The sequence below is a fragment of the Tachyglossus aculeatus genome, chromosome 2 (assembly GCF_015852505.1).
Source record: "Tachyglossus aculeatus isolate mTacAcu1 chromosome 2, mTacAcu1.pri, whole genome shotgun sequence".
NCBI lineage: Eukaryota > Metazoa > Chordata > Mammalia > Monotremata > Tachyglossidae > Tachyglossus > Tachyglossus aculeatus.
Window position 1 is genome coordinate 148,798,490 of NC_052067.1, and position 22,117 is coordinate 148,820,606.

Below are 22,117 nucleotides of genomic sequence, written 5' to 3' on the forward strand. Positions count from 1 at the left end.
ATGGATATGCCATCTAATTAAAATTAGATTATGTTCCTAAAGAGTAGATTAAATGGTTACTGTTGTAACATTCTGGTCTGTCCTGACTGTGACTAGAAGCAGTTCACTACCCACCCAGAACTTAATTTCCAAGGAGGTTTTCTGAACTGACAAAAATGTTGTTCCGATACAGGGGTACTAAAATATGGTACTAAAGTACATAAGTGAAAAAGATTATTTAAACAATCACGAATCTAGGGTCCAACTGTCATTCAATTTAGCTATTCTTTCCCTCTATTATCTACTGGATGCAGAAACTGCAGAATAAATTGCTTGGGACCAGTATGGACATGCAGTTGATGTTAAGCAATGCCAGATAAATGAGCATCAGACATCTTAGAAAACTTCAGCAGGCTTCGTCTACTCATAAAAATTCATCTCTTTTTGAAAAATTTGAGTGAAGGAAATGAATTATTTATCAAAGTTCTAAAGTCTTAATTGGACCACTTCACATGCTGCAACATTCTTCCTAGATATTGTTAAGAGTTCATTAGTATTGAATTAAATGTTTTCTGTATGTCTTTCCCATTTCCTTTGCATAGTTACTGTAATAAAAGAACACTGCCATTACACTCCATATCTTCAGGATAATGTAACCTGGACAAATCTTTCATAGTTTCAAACTTTTGTTATTTTTAAAAGAGTATGGAATTATGTGAAGTAGGAATGCAGATCTCTCAGTCAAATTTTAAATGTCAAAAATGATCACCCACGGCCAGGGACAGATTTAGAAAATAACAACAACTGTGGTACTTAAGTGCTTAAATTGGTTTTGATATAGGTTAATTAGGTTAGACACAGTCCCTGTCCCACGTGGGGTTCACACTTTCAATCCCCATTTTATAGATGAGGTAACTGAGGTCCAGAGAAGTGAAATGACTTCCCAAAGTCACACAGCAGACATGTGGCAGAGCCAGGATTAGAACACAGGCCCTTCTGATTCCAATGAACCAAGCGGTCAGGTCTCTGAGGCCAAAGTCTGCTCCCTTCTTGGAGAGCATGAGGTCTCCCCTGTCCACAGCCAGACAATACTGGGCCTCAGCTCACTGTGTTTTCTTAGCAACCACGGCAGAAGGAAAAAGGGATGGGGGAGGGAAGGTCCTTCTGGCTCCGAGGGATAACCCCTCCATTCATGTCCAGATTAATGAGATCTGGACAGCTGTCCCTTTATTACAAATAATTAAGCGGTTCTGCACATGGCTGTAGACTTCAACACCTTGGTGAAAGTCTTTTTTCAGACCATTCTAATAATAATAATAATGATAATAATAATGGTAGTTCTTAAGCACTTACTATGTGCCAAGCACTGTTCTATCTAAGCACTGGAGGGGATACAAGGTAATCAGTTTGTCCCATGTTGGGCTGACAGTCTTAATCCCCATTTTACAGATGAGGTATTTGAGGCACAGAGAAGTTAAGTGACTTGCCCAAGTCACACAGCTGACAAGTGGTGGAGACAGGATTAGAACCCATGCCTTCTGACTCCCAAGCCCATGCTCTTTCCACCGAGCCACGCTGCTTCTAGTTTCCAAATGGACAGGGTTACTACAATCAAGACTTTTGCTAAGGAGACAGAGGGCCTGGGGAAGGAGGTGAAAGCAGGATGATGGAGGAGACTCTCCGATCTGCTGAACTCCAAATGCATTCAGAGCACTGTATTAAATGCTTGGGGGAGTGTAAAACAGTTAAAACACTTACAGTCTATAAGATCCTTGTTGGTAAGGATGGTCTATACCTACTCTTCTGTATTTGTAATCTCCCAAGCACTTGGTACAGTGCTCTGGACACAATAAGCACTCAAAACATAATACTGATTTGCTCATCCTAGCTGCATGGTCGGCAAATCACTCAATCGCTTTTATTAAACGATTACTACGTGCAACACTGTACTGAGTGCTTGGGAAAGACCAATTCAATAGAGCTGGCAGACACGTTCGCTGCCCACAATGAGTTTACAGTCTAGAGGGGGATGTGGACATTAATATAAATGGATTAAATGATGAATTTGTACGTAAAAGCTATGGGGCTTAGGGAGATGTGAATAATGGGTGCAAATTCAAGTGTAAGGTGAGATGCAGAAGGGAGAGGGATAAGAGGAAGTGAGGGCTAATCAAGGACGGTCTCTTGGATGTGTTTTTAATAAGGCTTTGAAGGTAGGGGAGGGTGAACATCAATCGGATATGAAGAGGGAGGGAATCCTGAGCCAGAGGGAAGAAACCGGCAAGAGGTCACAAGCGATACAGATGTGATCGAGATACAGTGAGTAGGTTGGCACTAGCGGAGCTAAATGTTTGGTCTGGATTGTAGGAGGAAATCAGGGAGGTAACATATGTGAGGGGGCAAAGTGATTAAGTACTTTAAAGTCAATGGTAAGGGGTTTCTGTTAAATGTGGAGGTGGACGGGCAACCACTGGAGGTTCTTGAGGAGTGGGAAAACAAGGACTGAATGTTTCTGTAGAAAGAGTGAATTATGGACTGAAGTGTGGAGATACAGGAGGCAGAGAGGTCAGCAAGGAAGCTGATGCAATAATCAAGGTGGACAGCAGTTTGGATGACGAGGAAAGGGCAGATTTTAATGATGCTGTGAAGGTAGAACCAACAGGATTTGGTGACATTGAATATGGGGGTTGAATGAGAGAGATGTGTCAAGGATGACTGTGAGCTCGTTGGGGGCAGGGAATGTCACTATTTATTGTTGTATTGTACTTTCCCAAGAGCTTAGTACAGTGCTGTGCACATCGTAAGTGCTCAATAAATATGACTGAATGAATGCCAAGGTTATGGGCACGTGATATGCGGAGGCTGATGGTGCTGTCTACAGTGATGGGAAAGTCAGAGGGGACAGTTTTTGGATGGGAAGATGAGGAGTTCTGTTTTGGACATGTCATGTTCGAGTTGTCAGCGGGGGAGAAGAAGGATCAGGACTGGAGATGTATATTTGGGAAGCATCCACGTAGACATGGTAGTTGAAGCCATGGGAGTGCCTCAGTAGACCAAGGGAGTGGGTTTAAATGGAGAATAGAAGGTGACCCAGAACTGAGCCTTGAGGGGCCCCAAAAGTCAAGGGGTGGGAGACAGAGGAGGAGCCCATGAAATAAACTGAGAATGACTGACCACAGAGATAGAAAGAGAACCAGAAAAAGACAGTGACAGTGAAGCCAAGGTTGGATAATGTTTCCAGGAAAAGTGTGTGGTCGACAGCAAAGGAAACCAATAGTTCGAGGAGGATTAGGATGTAGTACAGACCGTTGGATTGGGCAAGAATACTATCATTGGTGACCTTTGAGAGGGTAGTTTTGGTGGCGTGAAGGGAGCAGAAGCCAAACTGGAAGGGGTCAAGGAGAGAATTGGAGGAGAGGGAGTGGAGGCAGTAGGTGAAGACACCTTGATCAAGAAGTTTGGAAAGGAATTCATTCGATTCATTCACTAATATTCATTCATTCATTCAATCGTATTTGAGTGCTTCCTGTGTGCAAAGCACTGTACTAAGCACTTGGGAAAGTACAATTTAGTAATAAAGAAAGACAATCCCTGCCCATAATGATCTCAAAGTATATGTAGGCGGGAGATGGGGTAATAAGCTGGGGTCAAGGGAGGATATTTTTAGGATAGGGGATACATAAGCATGTTTGAAAGCATTGGGTAAGAAGCCCCTGGAGGGTAAACTGTTGAAGACTGTGGTCAGGAAAGAAAGAAGGAAGGGGGCAAGCACTCTGATAAGCTGAGAAGGGTTGGAGTTACAGACGCAGGTGGGGGGAGTCGATTTTGAGAGGAATGGGAGATTTCCTCTTGAGCCACTGCTGGGAAAGATGGGAGAGTTGAAGAAGAGAAAGCCTGGAGTGGAGAAAGGGAGATTTTAAAAAGATCAGAATCATCAATAGCATTTATTGAGTACTTACTATGTGCAGAGCACTGTACTAAGTACTTGGAAGAGCACAATACGACAGAGTTAGCAGACACATTCACTGACCTCACTGAACATGCAGTCTAAAGATGGAGACAAACATTAATATAATTTATAAAATACGTATAATTTAAAGGTACGTACATAAGTGCTGTGGGGTTGAGGGTGGGGCAAATACCCATTTCCCAAAAGTCACAGATCCAAGTACAGAAATGAAGCAGAAGGGTGAGTGGGCAGGGGAAAAGAGGGCTTAATCAGGGTAGGCCTTTTGGAGACGTGACCCTAATAAAGATTTGAAGGTGGGAGAGTGGTGGTCTCATGTATATGGAGGAGGAGGGAGTTTCAGGCTAGGGGAGGATATAGTAAAGGGGCTGGCAGGGAGAGAGACATACATAACACTTTTGTCCACACTACTTAAATAGGTCAGGATCAGAAACAAGTAAACACAACGATCAAAAGATCAAAATGTGTGGCTTCAGCAACCCACCACTTTAGAGCTCAGTAGACAATTCCGTATCTCCCAAATGGTAAACATACATACTTCTAATGCTAAAAGATGTGCCTTCATTCTATGTCATCATTTTCTTTTTCAAGTAAGGATCCAATCAAATAAGAAAAACTCCAAGTTATCTATAAGGAAAAGCATGTTAAAGGTTGCAGCGGTGAACTCAGATTGATTTCTTTTTAATTTTGTTTATATGGTATTCATTAAGCACCTAATATGCACCAGGAACTGCATCAGGTTGGACACAATCCATGTCCAACAATAGGGCTCACAGTTTTAATTCCCGTTTTACAGATAAGGTAACTGAGGCACAGAGACCTTGCCCAAGGTCACACGGCAGATAAATGATAATAATAATAATAATAATAATGGTATTTGTTAAGCGCTTACTATGTGCAAAGCACTGTTCTAAGCACTGGGGAGGTTACAAGGTGATCAGGTTGTCCCACGGGGGGCTCACAGTCTTAATCCTCATTTTACAGATGAGGGAACTGAGGCCCAGAGAAGTTAAGTGACTTGCCCAAGGTCACACAGCTGACAAGTAGCGGAGCTTGGATTCAAACCCATGACCTCGGATTCCCAAGCCCGGGCTATTTCCACTGAGCCAGCCATGCTGATGATGATGATGGTATTTGTTAAGCCTTACTATGTGTCAAGCACTGTTCTAAGCGCTGGGATAGATACAAGGTAATCAGGTTGTCCCACGTGAGGCTCACAGACAATCATTCATTCATTCATTCAATTGTATTTATTGAGCACTTACTGTGTGCAGAGCACTGTACTAAGCGCTTGAGAAGTACCATTTTACAGATGAGGTAACAGGCGCATTCATTCATTCAATCATATTTATTGAGCGCTTACTGTGTGCAGAGCACTGTACTAAGCACTTGGGAAGTACAGGTTGGCAACACATAGAGACGGTCCCTACCCAAAAGTGGGCTCACAGTCTAGAAGGGGGAGACAGAGAGCAAAACAAAACATATGAACAAAATATAATAAATAGAATATGTACAAGTAAAATAAATACAGTAATAAATACGTACAAACATATATACATATATAAAGGTGCTGTGGGGAAGGGAAGGAGGTAAGGCGGAGGGGATGGAGGGGGGAGGAGGGGGAGAGGAAGGAGGCGCAGAGAATCAATCAATCGTATTTATTGAGTGCTTACTGTGTGCAGAGCACTGTACTAAGCGCAGAGAAGTGACACAGTGAAGCCAAGGTTGGATAATGTTTCCAGGAAAAGTGGGTGGTCGACAGCAAAGGCAACCGAGAGTTCGAGGAAGATTAGGATGTAGTACAGACCGTTGGATTGGGCAAGAATACTATCATTGGTGACCTTTGAGAGGGCAGTTTCGATGGCGTGAAGGGAGCAGAAGCCAAATTGGAAGGGGTCAAGGAGAGAATTGGAGGAGAGGGAGTGGAGGCAGTAGGTGAAGACACCTTGATCAAGAAGTTTGGAAAGGAATTCATTCAATTCATTCACTAATATTTATTCATTCATTCAATCATATTTATTGAGTGCCCAAAGTCACATGGCTGATTAGTGGCAGAGCGGGGATTAGAACCCCGACCTCTGACTTCCAAGCCTGTGCTCTTTCCACTAAGTCATGCTGCTTCTCAAATAAATAATGAGTGGGGATTAGAACTCGGGCCCTCTGACTCCCAATCCTTTACTCTTCCTACTAGACAACACTGCTTTTCCATTTACCAAAAGAGGTAACAAAGCAACTCACATTTGTACGGCCATGTTGGAATCCCTCGGGTGTTTGTATATGGATGTGATACACATTGTGATCCGTCATTCTGGAGGCAAAGGCCACTGCATATCCATTCTAATCTGACTCAACCAAATGGCCACACAAATATCAGTGTGACCCTTAGCATTGCACAGGAGTGAAACTGAATGAAAACTCCCCAAATAACACAAACAAAATATAAATGCTATTTCTTTTTCCAAATGTTCTTTCTATTGGTTTACGGGAATTGCAGTTTAGTACAAAAACCTGCTCGGGCAGCAACAATCTGCACTCTGTAATATTTGATGACACCTATTCTTTTATAAAGTCATTACTCTATTTCTGTGTCACTTACTCTGTCTTCCATAATAGGCCATTCACTTTCCTGGAAGTGCCACCTCATAATTCATTGTTCCTCCTTTGTTATTTTTCAAGGAAAATCACGTCCACCTACTTTAATGGTGACTAATTCAGAAGTATGAATGTCTCATCAGGTAGTAAAAATTCTCTTTTAAACAACATGTGTGCACCCATTTAAATGTATTCTGGACAATTCTTTCAGTTGAAAAGCCAAGTGAAGCTGGTAAATTTTAAGTAGTTTGGGCAATCATTACCACTTGCTAACAGCGCCCTTCTCCCCTGCACATAATTCTATGTGTGCATGTGCACACTCACACACATGTACATATACATATTCTGGAGCAGCATGGCCTAGTGGAAAAAGTATAGCCTAGGAGTCAGAGGACCTGGGTTCTAATCCTGTCTCTGGCACTTACCTGCTGCATTAATCATGGTCAAGTCACTTCACTTCTCTGGGCCTCAGTTTCCTCAACTGAAAAGTGAGGATTCAGTACCTGCTCCCCATCTTGTCACAGAGTAAAAACTTAAAAAATGAAACAATTTTTAGTATATCCCACTCTACTAATAGTTCAGTTTCAATTCTTCAATTCTTTCCACTGCTTCCCCTTCTGGGCTCCTGGTCCCATCTTTTATGTTTTCCTTCTTTCTCTCCACTCCCTCATGCAACCTTGAAATTGTGGCTAACACCTCATTAGAGAAGCAGCATGGCTCAGTGGGAAGAGCACGGGCTTGGGAGTCAGAGGTAGGTCATGGGTTCAAATTCCAGCTTCGCCAACTGTCAGCTGTGTGACTTTGGGCAAGTCCCTTAACTTCTCTGTGCCTCAGTTAACTCATCTGTAAAATGGGGATTAAGACTGTGAGCCCCCCATGGGACAACCTGATCACATTGTAACCTCCCCAGTGCTTAGAATAGTGCTTTGCACATAGTAACTGCTTAATAAATCCATTATTATTATATAATAATAACAATAATAATAATAGTATTTCTTAAGTGCTTACTATGTGCCACGCACTGTTCTAAGCACTGGGGTAGATACGAGGCAATCAGGTTGGACACAGACCCTGTCCCACATGGGGCTCACAGTCTCAATCCCCATTTTACATATGAGGTAACTAGGCCCAGAGAAGCTAACTGACTTGCCCAAGGTCACACAGCAGACAAGTGGCAGAGCCAGGTTTAGAACCCACGACCTCTGACTTCCAAGCCTGTGCTCTTGCCACTGGGCTTCATCAGTTCTTTTACTTAGCCCTCTATCTTAAATGTACAACCGATTACATTTAATTGAGAAGCATGATGGACAAGCAGCATGGCTTAGTTTAGCTGGGGAATCAGAGGCCGGGGTTCTAATCCCGGATCCACCACTTGTCTGCTGTGTGACCTTGGACAAGCCACTTAACTTCTCTGTGCCTGTTACCTCATCTGTAAAATGGGGATTAAGATTGTAAGCCCCACGTGGGACAACCTGATTACCTTGTACCTATCCCAGAGCTTAGAACAGTGTGTGGCGCATAGTAAGCACTTAATACTATTATTATTATTAAATTAAGTTAAAACCCGCTTCATCCTTGTTAAAACTTGACTAAATATCTTTTTTAAAAAAGCTAAAAAGTCAGAAGATTTAACATTTACTGACAGCATCAAAAGCAGTCAGTAGCACATTTCTATTATTGGGCTAGTAGAAATCCCATGATTACAACCTCATATTTTTCAAGAACAAGGACGTCCATCAAAAACATTAAAAAGCAAATACCTACATGATGGTGTTGATGCCCGCAAGTTGTTGGAACATCTGTAAACCACACCCCACGATCAAAGCTCGCCGAGTTGGAGGGTAAGTCAGCATTCTGCAGATCACAGGTCCAGCTTGAAAATGAAAAAATACACATCTATCATTTTCTAGTTCCGCTTAAATCAGTTTCATTAGGATAATTTTTCTCAATAAACTCAACCAGCAGTCATTTAATGTACTCTCTTATAAAGGCAATAAATAGTTTAAAGGGCTTCCCACTTAGCCTAATAAAGGACACTTTTCCCAAAGTTTAGCCTGGGTTAAGCAAAAAACAGTCAAAGAATTCTGAGTAAGCACTTTGTGGGAGTAATGAAGAACTGCATAGCTGTTCACTGTCCAGGAGTTTTCCCCCCAAATATCTCATTTGAAAATCTTCCCTTCCTTCAGAAAGCATTGTGGAGAAGCAGCTTATCCTAGTGGAAAAAGCACGGGCCTGGGAGTTGGAGGACCTGGGTTCTAACTCTGCCACTTGTCTGCTAATATGACCTTGGGCAAGTCACTTACCTTCTCTGCCCAGCTGCCTCAACTGTATAATTGGAATTAAGACTGTGAGCCCCACCTGGGACACGGCCTCGTATCTACCCCAGCCCTAGTGCTTAGAAGAGTGTTTTACACATACTAAGGGCTTAACAAATACCATTAAAAGAAAAAAGTATTATTATTATTATTGTTAATAATAATAATAATTATGGTATTTGTTAAGCGCTTACTATGTCAGGCACTGTACTAAGCATTGGGGTGTATACAAGCAAATCATCCCCATTTTACGGATGAGGTAACTGAGGAACAGACAATTAAGTGGCTTGCCCAAGGCCACACAGCAGACAAGTGGCGGAGCTGGGATTAAAACCCATGACATTCTGACTCCCAAGGCCCATGTGCTCTACCCACTATGCCATTTTTAAAGCTACAATCCTCTTATGAGAATTAAAATTGTATCACTGGCTTGCACTGTTGTTATGCAAGCAGAAATCATCAATTAGCCAAATAAGATCTGGACTGAATAAAGAAAACGTTAGGGATGTTACATGGGGATGGATCTCAAGGAGGGAAGCCATCAACACTCATGTTCCAAAGCCCCTTTACTGTCACTATTAAAGATAAAATACTAGGTTGTATTGACCACTGTTGCATTTAATATGGCAGTCAACCTCTTCCACCTACATAAGCTGCATCCATGAGGATATTTAGCAGTCACAATTATACCAAGTGAGCACTTAGAAAAATACACTTATTTGGGGGAAAGATAATGTGGTTTCTTCAGGGGTAAACTGTACGAGTTCTTTGAAGGGAAAGCTTGAACATAGGCAGGAACAGTAAACGTTTTTAGAGTTACAGAAGCATAAGGCCTTTGTTGGGAGGCAGTAGTGACTCTGGCCCTGGGACTGATAGTTCTGAGTTCATCATTGTTTATTCCAAATTGGATTACTGTCCTGAAGGTCTTTACTTTGTAACAGCTCACAATCTTGTTCATTTGACATTTTTTTAAGGCCACTCATTCAGGTTTGTTAGGGCTTCCCCACCTGTAAAAGTTTTATATGGAAATTTAAGGATTTCATTATACATTTCCTCCTACAGGTTATTCATGCAGATATTAAATAATCCAGACCAAGCACAATATTTACACTTTTCAACCAAGAAAAATTCATGTTTTCCGTACCCCTTCTTCTGGCCAGTTTACTATCCATGAGAGAACATTCCCTCCTAATCCATGGTACATTTTAGAGGTAGAGGAACAACAAGCAGCAGCATGGCTTAGTGGACAGATCAAGGGCTTGGGAGTCAGAAGTCATGGGTTCTAATCCCGGCTCTGCCACTTATCAGCTGTGTGACTTTGGGGAAGTCACCTAACTTCTCTGACTCAGTTACCTCATCTGTAAAATGGGGATTAACACTGTGAGCCCAATGTGGGACAACCTGATTACCCTGTATCTACCCTAGCGCTTAGAACAGTGTTGGGCACATAGTAAGCACTTAACAAATACTATAATAATAATAATAGTAATAAGATCAATCAATGAATTGTATTTATTGTATACTTACTGTGTGGAGAACACTCTACTAGGGGCTTGAGAGGGTACACTATAGCAGGTGTTTTTTCAAATGGTTTTTGTTAGGAGCTAACTATGGGTCAGGCACTGTACAAAAACTGGGGTAGATATAGATAATAATAATAATGATAATATTTGTTAAGTGCTTACTGTGTGTCAGGCACTGTCTAAGCACTGGGGTAGATACAGGATAATTGGATTGTACAGAGTCCCTGTCCCACATAGGGCTCACAGCCTTAATCCCTATTTTTGCAGATGAGGGAACTGAGGCCCATAGAAGTTGTGACTTGCCCACAGCAGACAAGTGGCAGAGTGGGATTAGAACCCAGGGCCTTCTGATTCAAGGCCCGTACTCCATCCACTAGGCCGTGCTGCTTTGGTAGACATGTTCCCTGCCCATTCCCTGCTCTTCCAATTGCCAGCTGTGTGACTTTGGGCAAGTCACTTAACTTCTCTGTGCCTCAGTTACCTCATCTGTAAAATGGGGGTTAAGACTGTGAGCCCCACCTGGGACAACCTGATCACCTTGTAGCCTCCCCAGCGCTTAGAACAGTGCTTTGCACATAGTAAATGCTTAAAAAAAAAAGCTTTCAGGTTAAGGGGAAGGCAGATAACAGAATAAATTTCGGGTAAATCAGTCAGTCAATCATATTTACTGAGCACTTACTGGGTGCAGAGCATTGTACTGAGCGCTTGGGACAGTGCAATACAACAATGAACAGACACATTCCATGCCCACAAAGATCTTACAGTCTAGAAGGGGAGATAGACACTAATATAAATAAATAAATTACAGATTTGTAAACAAGTGCTGTGGGGCTGTGCGGGGGTGTGGGCATGATCACCCAGATTAGTCTCTTGCCACATGAAAATTTGATCTTTGGCTCTGAGCATGTCAGTTGGCTCTAGCAAAGGCACAGCTCAGGCCCCGAGGCAGTGAACCCCACCTCCATTTTTGGGGAGTAGGGAGAGCACTTAGTCACTTTCCAATTCGGGCCAGCAAGTCTGTTTCAGTATCAAGTCCAGCATTCTCTTCTCTTTAAACACAATCCTACAATTATTACTTTTTTAAAATCTCAACATTAACCCTTAATTTTAACATTAATATTAACCATTAGGGAAACAACATGGTCTAGTGGATAGAGTACGGGACTGGGAGTGAGTTGGACCTGGGTTCTAACTATGGCTCCAACACTGGTCTGCTGTGTGACCCTGAGCAAGTCACTTCACTTCTCTTTGCCTCAGTTACCTCATCTGTACAATGGGAATTAAGACTGTGAGCCCCATCCAGCGCTTAAAACAGTGCTTGGCACATAGTAAGCACTTAACAAATAACCATCATTATTATTATGTGGAATAGGGTCTGTGTCCAACCTGACTGACTTGCATCTACCCCAGTGTTTGAAACAGTGCTTGACATACAGTAAGCGCTTAACAAATACTATCATTATTTGCCCTTTCCTTCCCACAACAGACTCAAAACCTGTTCTTTTTCCTAACTTAATACTAAGAGCTCTATCGGGGACAGTGTCTGTATCCACTACAGTTACCTTGTATCTACCCCAGTGCATAGTACAGTGTTCAGCACATATTATTATTATTAATTATTATTATTAATAATTATTATTTATAATAATTAATAATAATAATAATGGCATTTCTTAAGCTCTTACTATGTGCAAAGCACTATTCTAAGCGCTGGGGAGGTTACAAGGTGATCCAGTTGTCCCACGGGGGGCTCACAGTCTTAATCCCCATTTTACAGATGAGGTAACTGGGGCCCAGAGAAGTTAAGAGACTTGCCCAAAGTCACACAGCTGACAAGTGGCGGAGCTGGGATTTGAACCCATGACCTCTGACTCCAAAGCCCGTGCTCTTTCCACTGAGCCATGCTGCTTCTCACTCTATTAAGCACTTATCGAGTATTATTATCATTATTATAATGAATACCACTAAAGAGAAAAAGATGTAAACATCTGTGTCACCCTTGATGCCTCACTGTCTTTCAACTCTCACATGCAGTTTACTACAAGACCCTGGCGGCTCTTCCTCACCATTTCCACAATCTGCACCTTTCTCTCTACATCCAAACAGCTAGCAAGCTCCACGGTGAGAGGCGGAGTGGTCTAGTGGATAGAGCACAGGCCCGCGATTCAGAAGGACCTGTGCTCTAATCCCGGCTCTGCCACTGGTCTGCAGTATGATCTTGGGCAAGTTATTTCAATTCTTTAATCTTCAATTGCCTCATCCATAAAATGGAGACTTAGAGTGTGAGCCCCATGTGGGACAGGGACTGTGTCCAACCTCATTAGCTTGTATTTACCTCAGTGCTTAGTACAGTGCCTGGCACGTAAAAGTACTTTACCAAAACCATAAAAAAGTAGTAGCACCGGTCATAGTCCAACTAGGCTCTCCTCCTCTAGAGAAGCAGCGTGGAGTAGTGGATAGAGCACGGGCCTGGGATTCAGAAGGTCATGGGTTCTAATACTGGTTCCACTACTTATCTGCCTTATGACTTTGGGCAAATCACTTAACTTCTCTGTGCCTCGGTTTTCTTATCTGTAAAATGATGACTGAGACAGTGAGCCCCTCATGGGACAGGGACTGTGTCCAACCCATAGCGCTTGTGTCCACCCCAGCTCTTAGTACAGTGCCTGGCATATAGTAAGTGCTTAACAAATACCATTTTTATTATTATTATTATTATTATTATACTGTAAGCCGGTTATGGGCAGGGAATATGCCTGCTGATTATTTTGCATTGTACTCTTCCAAGTGCTTATTACAGTTCTTTGCACATAATAGAGCTCACATAACGCTGACTGATTAATTGACTGACTGAGGCTATTGTAGGCTACTGTACTGTGAGCCCCACATGGGACAACCTGATCACTTTGTATCCTCCCCAGCACTTAGAACAGTGCTTTGCACATAGTAAGCGCTTAACCAATGCTATCATTATTACTACTGTAGCAGCTGCTTTGCAGGTCTCTCCCATTTCCAATCTGTACTAAAAGCTGCTGCACTGATCAACTTCTTGAAGCATCACTTTGAGAAGCGCACAACTCTCCCTTCCCCTAAACTCTTCACTGGCTTCCTTTGTCCCTCCTCAAACACCGAAATGATTTTCATGGCTCTCTCCCCAGCTATTTAGAACCAGAGTCCCAAACTATCATGTATACTGTAAGCTTCTTGTGGGCAGGGTTCATGTCTCCCAACTCTGTTCCATTGTACTTTCCCAAGTACTTCATCCTTTCATTCAGTAGTATTTATTGAGCGCTTACTGTATGCAGAGCACTGTACTAAGTGCTTGGAAAGTACAAAAGAGTAATAAAGAGAGACAATCCCTGCCCACAACGGGCTCATGGTCTAGAGGAGGCAGGAATCGATACAAGTAAACAGGTTTCAATACAAATAAATAGAATTATATGTAAATACATATATACATAAGTGCTGTGGGGTGGGGAGGGGGGGAAGAGCAAAGGTAGCAAGTCAGGGTGATGCGGAAGGCAGTCGGAGCTGAGGAAAAGTGGGGCTGAAACTGGGAAAGCCTCTTGGTGGAGATGCGTCTTCAGTAGGGCTTTGAGGTGGGGGGAGAGTGATCTCAAATCTGGCGGATTTGAGGAGGGAGGGCATTCCAGGCCAGAGGTAGGACATGGGCCAGGGGTTGGCAGCAAGACAAGTGAGATCGAGGCACAGTGGGAAGGTTAGCACCTGAGGAGTGGAGTGTGTGGACTGGGATATAGAAGGAGAAAAGGGAGGTGAGGTAGGAGGGGGCAAGGTGATCTTAGTACAGTGCTCTTTGTACAGTAGATGCTCAATAAATACCATTGATTAATTAATACAATGACCAAATTAAGGATTGAATCAGTACTATAAATAGGAAGAATAGTACCAGCCCCTTTGCACCACGGATTTGTAGTCTGGGGCTTCCTTCCCTTCAATTGTTCTGCCAACCATTTTAGAAAGATTTTAAAGCACCCTGCTCTGGCTTGTGACCTTGATCTCTAACACCAGGTGCTTAGCACAATGGACTGCACCCAGTGGGTTCTCAAAAAATGTTGTTATGACTCCACCAACTTTAGGAGTTAAGCTAAATACATGGATGCATTCTAAAGGAACAAAAACAGTATTTGAAATTTTACAGGGCTGGCCTATAATTAGCAAAGTCCTCCTGTATGGGGTCTTTGCTATTAAATCAACATTGAGAATACTTATGTCAAAGATTCATTTCTGCACTCTAATTAGGATAAAGCAATACTAAATTTTACGGGAAGTATTTCCGATATGCACAAACCAAATGACCACTCCTCAGTATATCTGATGGCGTCACATTAGAAGGTTGCACAATGTTCCATGCACATTTCCAGTAAGTGAAGGACATAAAAATCTGTCCCTATTTGTAAATCTACTCCAACAGTTTAAGCTCATTGTGGGCAGAGAATGTGTCTGATTATTGCTATATTCTGCTCTCCCAAGCGTTTGCTACAGTGCTTTGCACAAAGTCATTGCTCAAAAAATGCAACTAAATGAATGCCCTTTTCTTCCTCTGAACCAGCTTTCAGTCAACTCCTCATTTTCCTAAGGTGATTTATACTGGAAGAATCTTTTTTTACTTTTTGAGGAAAAAAATCTAAGACGGTGATGGAGTAAACATTAAATTATACTTTCACAAACATCTAAAAGACTTCACTTTCCAAGGAGAATGATCTACATCTCCTCCCCTGTTCTCTCTTCCTCTTTCCAGGCTCACATAATAATAATGATGGGGTTAAGCACTTTCTGTGTGCTAAGCACTGTTCTAAGTGCTGGGATAGATACAAGGTGGGTCTCACAGACTTAATCCCCGTTTTATAGATGAGGTAATTGAGGCACAGAGAAGTTAAGTGACTTGCCCAAGGTTACACAGCAGACAAGTGGCGGAGCATGGATTAGAACCCACACCCTCTGACTCCCATGCCCGTGCTCTTGCTACTAAGCCACACTGCTTCTCCTGCCTTCAGGACATCTCCACCTTGATGTCCTCCTGCCACCTAAAACTCAACATGCCCAAGACAGAGCTCCTTATCTTCCCTCCCAAACCCTTTCCTCCCCCTGACTTTCCCATCACTGTGGACGGCACTACCATCCTTCCTGTCTCACAAGCCCACAACCTTGGTGTCATCCTTGACTCTGCTTTCTCAGTCAACCCACATAGCCAATCTGTCACCAAAACCTGCCGGTCTCACCTTCACAACATCGCCAAAATCTAACATTTCCTCTCCATCCAAACCACTACCTTGTCAGTACAATCACTCATCCTATCCTGACTGGATTACTGCATCAGGATCCTTTCTGATCTCCCAACGTCCTGTCTCTCCTTACTTGAGACTATACTTCACTCTGCTGCCCAGATTATCTTTCTACAGAAATGCTCCGGGAATGTCATCCCCCTCCTCAAAAATCTCCAGTGGTTGTCTATCAACCTTCGTATCAAGCAAAAACTCCTGTTGGCTTCAAATGCCATTATTATTATTCAAAGCTCTCCATCACCTTGCCCCCTCTTACCTCACCTCTCTTCTCTCCTTCTACATCCCAGCCCGCACACTCTGCTCCTCTGCCGCTAACCTTCTCAATGTGCCTCATTCTCACCTGTCTTGCCATCGACCCCTGGCCCACGTCCTACCTCTAGCATGGAATGCCCTCCCTCCTCACATCCACCAAACTAGGACAATTCCCCCCCTTCAAAGCCCTACTGAAAGCTCACCTCATTCAAACCTCAGTTCCCTCATCTTTAAAATGGGGATCAAGACTGTGAGCCCTCCTAGGACTATGCCCAACTTTTCATTCATTCATTTCATCATATTTATTGAGTGCTTACTGGGTGCAGAGCATGATATTAAGCACTTGGGAGAGTACAATATAAGAATAAGCAGGCACATTCCCTGCCCACAGTAAGCTCAAAGTCTAGAGAATGAGTTTACAGTCTAGAGGGACAACCTGATTATCTTGTGTCATGCCACACCAGAGGGAAGTAATTCATGCCAAAAAAATCCCCAAAATATTTTCCAGCATCCATGCCTGTCTTCCATCCTTCCTTACTTGTCCAATCTTTCATGTGATAACCTTAAATTTTACCAAAATGTTGCTATAAAATATCACTCTGGATCTTCTGATGAACCCTGGATGAAACACATCTGAACTATCAGATTGGTGTTCCATTTTCTTTAATTTTCCTGCATCTACTTTTTCACTGTAAGGTCCCAGAAAGGCCTAGTGGAAAGAGCACGAGCCCGGGAAACAGAGTATTTTGATTCCAAACCTGGTTCTGTCACTTGCCTGCTGTGTGATCTTGGTCAAGTCTTAACTTCTCTGGGTTTCAGTTTCCTCATTGTTAAAATGGGGATTCCAACACCTGTTTTCTCTCCAAATACTGTCAGCCCCTTGTGGAACAGGGATTGTGTCTGATATATATATATATACTGTAGCTATCCCAGTATTTATTACAGTGTCTGGCACACAGTAAGTGTTCTTAACAAATATCAAAAATGTTTTTATCATTTCCCCACCACAGTTGCCACCCAACATCTTTTGGTCAACTGATTTAGCCTAGACTGGCTTCCATAGGATTTTCTCTAGCTAACAGAAATGGCAGGAATGGCACCAGTTCCTGCCCATTTTACTACCCACTCTTTCTCCTGCTGTTTAAAGATGAAGACGTCTCTGGGGACAAATTCATTCATTCATTCACTCAATCAATCATATTTATTGAGCGCTTACTGTGTGCAGAGCACTGTCCTAAGCGCTTGGGAAGTACAAGTTGGCAACATCTAGAGACGGTCCCTAACCAACAGTGGGCTCACAGTCTAGAAGATATATCAGTCTCGGCAGAGGATCAATTTGCATGTCCATCTCTGCTGGGAACTTGTATAGTTTGTATTGTGTCTGAGAACGTGATTGGGTTCCTGTCTCCCCTATCTCTACAACTCCTTTAGTTTTTATCCCCTCAGCTATTTTCACCTTTTTGATAACCTCCCTGATTTTACCTCTGCCTCAATCAGTCATTCAATCATCCAGTTAATCGTGTTCACGTATCGTTTCCTGTGTGCAGAGCACTGTACTAATTGTTTGGACACATTCTCTGCCCACAACAACCTTAGTCTCCCCATTTTTTTTTCCCCTCTAACAGCCACCTCTACTTCTCTCACATGGATGTCTGCTAGTTTCCTTGTATTTTGACAGATTCAACCTAAACCAAGGTTTAAATGTTTAAAAAGCTATTCGATCCTTCAAAGATCAACAAATCAGTCTGACACCATTATTCATGGTCATACTTGCCCATCAAAATAAAAGATAAAGAATCTCCCCCAATAAAAGGGAGAAACGTTTGTTTTATCACTGAAGAGAAATACTTTCAAACCTGAACTTTTTTGAGAAGCCTGAACATAGCCAAAAGTCAAATGAATCTCATGGGAGTGTCCACTTGTTCATTAGAGTATCCCAACAGGGTGGATACAATTTTAAAATGTTCCGGTTAGCAAGCCGCTGAGGCATTTCTGGATGCATTTAGATGCCGCTGCCAATCAGAGGTGGCTGAATTTGTCAACCAGTGTCATTCACGTTCCACTTACTTGACTCTGTTCATTAGTTTTGGAAAAATAATAAAAATGACAGGCAGGATCCAGACCATATTCCCGCTCCACAGTCCAGCACTAAACTAAAAAATAAGTGGGGTAACAGCGTAGTACCCGGACCCTATTGATAACAGCAGCTACTGCTCTGTTCAAAATACATATAAGCTCCTTTTGGGCAGGGAACGTATCTACTAACATGGATAGAGTTATAGTATACTCTCCCAAACCCTTAGTACAGTGATCTGCAACAGTAAAGCACTCAATAAATACTATTAATTGATTGACTCATTTACTGTTTACCTATAGTAATGCTATCCCCCTTTAATTTATCAGTAAATCACTCAATCAATGGAATTTATTGAGTGCTTATTGTATGCAGACCACTGTAACAATAATTATGGCTTTTTGTTAAGTGCTTACTTTGTGTCAAGCACTGTTCTAAGCACTGGGGTTGATACAAGGTAATCAATTTGAATTAAGTCCCAGTCCCAGATGGGGCTTTCAGTCTTAATCCCCATTTTACAGATGAGGGAAATGAAACACAGAGAAGTTAAGTGACTTGTCCAAGGTCACACAGCAGACAAGCTGCTGAGCAGGGATTAGAACCCACATCCTCGGACTCCCATGCCTGTGCTCTTGCCACTAGGCTATGCTGTTTCTTCACATGAGAGATTACAACACAAGAGATCAATAAATCAGCCAATCAATGGTATTTACTGAGCACTTACTGTGTGCAGAGCAAATACTGAAGGCTTGGGAAAGACTGGCTGAGTTGGTAAATGTGATCCCTGCTCATAGGGAACTTACAGTCTAGAGGGAGACAGACATTAAAATAGAGAATGGATGGGAGGTACAAGAGCATAAGAATATTTACATAGGTACTCTGAGGCTTTCCTTTTGGTCACAGCTGGAGAGTTTCCAGTACTCTACCAGTCATGACTACAAGAGGGAGAGTCAAAAAGAGGCCTATCCATTCCATTCCTAGCTTGGCCAGTGGCTGGCGAGTAGAAGGCAACCTGCTACAGGTCACCTGTGATGAGCAGGAGCAGCTTGGGACAGAGACAAGGGCAGAGACTGTGCAGAAGGAGGCAATGGTAAACAACTTCCTTAGTTTTACCAAGAAAACTCTATGGATACACTACCAGAACGACTGCAGATGGAAGTGGGGTGTTCTGGGAGAGATATGTCTAGGCGTCGCTATGGGTCATCATCATCAATCGTATTTATTGAGCGCTTACTATGTGCAGAGCACTGTACTAAGCGCTTGGGAAGTACAAATTGGCAACACACAGAGACAGTCCCTACCCAACAGTGGGCTCACAGTCTAAAAGGGGGAGACAGAGAACAAAACCACACATACCAACAAAATAAAATAAATAGGATAGATATGTACAAGTAAAATAAATAAATAAATAAATAGAGTAATAAATATGTACAACCATATATACATATATACAGGTGCTGTGGGGAAGGGAAGGAGGTAAGATGGGGGGATGGAGAGGGGTCGGACACGACTCAACAGCGTAAGACAACAGCAACGCTGGGGCTGGGGGGAGAGTATCAAAGTGATTAAGGGGTAAACAGCCAAGTGCAGAGTTGATGTCAAGGGAAGAGTGGAGAAAGTTGGTAGACATGATCCCTGCCCTTAGTTTCTCTGTCTTTCAAGCATCATCTTCAAAGGGGAGTCATCTTCAAAGGAGCTACATGTAATCAATTCAACACACTAAATCTATATATATCAAACCCATGAAATACTTCTGAGTCAGAGGCAAGTAAATTGCTCCTCATCATCTTTAATTTCTTCTCATTTACCATCTTCAGCTCTTGATAGCATACCTCCACCTAGCTTACTCATGTAGTCATTGCTTCGATACTAATTGTTCATATTTTTGAGTGCTATGACATACAGGATGTAATCCTGTTAACCATTCTATTGGGGCATGAAAAGTTCATTTGATTTAGTTCAAGGGATATATTTGAAGATAGCTAGGAGGTCCCGTGGCCTAATGGAAAGAGCTTAGGCCTGGGAGTTAAAGGATTTGGGTTTTAATCCTGGATCTATCATTTGCCTGCTATGTGACCTTGGAAAAGTAACACAACTTCTCTGCTCCTCAAGTTCCTCATCTGGAGTTTCAATGCCTGTTTTCCTTCTTATTTAGACTGTGGGCCCCACGTGGGACACAGACTGTGTTCCACCTGATTTTAATCATGCCAGTACTGTAGAGTGCAAGGCACATAGTAAGTACTTAGAAAATACCACAATAATAATAATAATGATTATTATTATTATTATTATTCATTCTTGGGAATCTGGGAGCATCTCCCATCTATCTCCTCATTCAAATGAGAATAACCAGTGGTGTTACAGGCAGCCATGAGGCCACAGAGAATTTGGGTAGAGGCACCAGTGAAAGAAAACTGGAACCCCACAGGACATTTCTCTGGTAAAAAAAAAAAATATATATATATATATAAGAAGCAGTGTTACCTAGTGGATAGAGTACAGGCCTGGGAGTCCGAAGGACCTGGGTTCTAATTCTGACTCCACCACTTGTCTGCTGTGGGACCTAGGGCAAGTCACTTCACTTCTCTGTGCCTCACTCAACTCATCTGTAAAATGGGGATTGAGATTGTGAGCCCCATATGGGACATGGACTGTGTCCAACCTGATTAGCTTGTATCTACCCCAGTGCTTAGTATGCCTGGAACACAGAGCTTAACAAATACCACTTAACTTCTCTGTGCCTCAGTTACCTCATCTGGAAAATGGGGATTAAGACTGGGAGCCCCACGTGGAATATGGACTGTGTCCAACCAGATTACCTTCTATATACCCCAGTGCTTAGTACAGTGCCTGGCAATAGCAAGCATTTAACAAATACCAATTCAAAAAAAAAAAAAAACCAAGGGCTGGAAGGGCTGTTCAAGATCACTGTGATGGCACCAGACTTCACCAACCTGGAAGGGTAATAATGCATACTGTTGGTGCAGAATGGCAACCACAGACATGTAGGCACACTGTAGCACCCACCCTCTGTCTGAGAGCAAGCCCTGGAGAGCTCGGAGTCAGGGACACTGAGGCAGGAGGTGCCTCTCAGAGGCAGGAGAAGGAGGGGGACTCCACCGGGGGGTGGGAAGAGGTTTGGGAAGTACACGCTGCTGACTGAGATGGCTTTGAGGGAATGTGGTTAGGTATCCTTTAGATTGTACGCTCCTTGTGGGCAGGGAACTTGTCTATCAACTCTGTTCTATTGTACTCTACCATGCATTTAATAATAATAAGAATGATGGTATTTGTTAAGTGCTCACTATGTGCCAAGCACTGTTCTATGCACTGGGTAGATACAGGCTTATCAGGTTGGACACAGTCCCTGTCCCATATGGGGCTCACAGTCTTAATCCTCATTTTAAAGATGAGGTAACTGAGGCTCAAAAAAGTGAGCCTTTTGTTAGTATGTTTGGTTTTTTTTTTCTCTGTCTCCCCCTTTTAGACTGTGAGCCCAATGTTGGGTAGGGACTGTCTCTATATGTTGCCAATTTGTACTTCCCAAGTGCTTAGTACAGTGCTCTGCACATAGTAAGTGCTCAATAAATATGACTGATTGATTGACAGAAGTGACTTACCCAAGGTCCCACAACAGACATGTGGTGGAGCCAGGGTTAAAAAAATAATAATGGTATTTGTTAAGCGCTTACTATGTGCCAAGCACTGTTCTAAGCACTGAGGTAGATACAAGCTAATCAGGTTGTCCCACAGGGGGCTCACAGCTTTAATTCCCACTTTACAGATGAGGTAACTGAGGCATAGAGAAATTAAGTGGCTTGCCCAAAGTTACACAGCAGAGACAACTGGGGGAGCCAGAATCAGAACCCACATCCTCTGACTCCTAAGCCTGTGCTCTTTCCACTAAGCCACGCTGCTTCTCGTGCTCAATGAATAGGATTGAGTGCAATTACATTCTGTGGTGTGTCTCCAGCACGGTTTGGTGTAGCCTGGCCTTCAGTGTTCATCCAGCTGCTTGGATACCAAGTCCATGACCAATCCAACCTCCCTATCCCCTGCCTTTCCTCCTCGGGATCTATGTTCCCTGCCTGATGGATGGGGGGCTGAGATAC

At 42.8% G+C, this 22,117-nt stretch overlaps 1 protein-coding gene across 1 annotated transcript in view; it reads right to left on the reverse strand.

The window, feature by feature from the left end:
- Positions 1–22,117, reverse strand: part of SLC2A13 (solute carrier family 2 member 13) — a 481,564-nt gene that overhangs the window by 248,008 nt on the left and 211,439 nt on the right. The window contains exon 5 of the mRNA XM_038766641.1: positions 8,303–8,411. Coding sequence (XP_038622569.1) covers positions 8,303–8,411 — 109 coding nt within the window. The remainder of the gene's footprint in view (positions 1–8,302; positions 8,412–22,117) is intronic.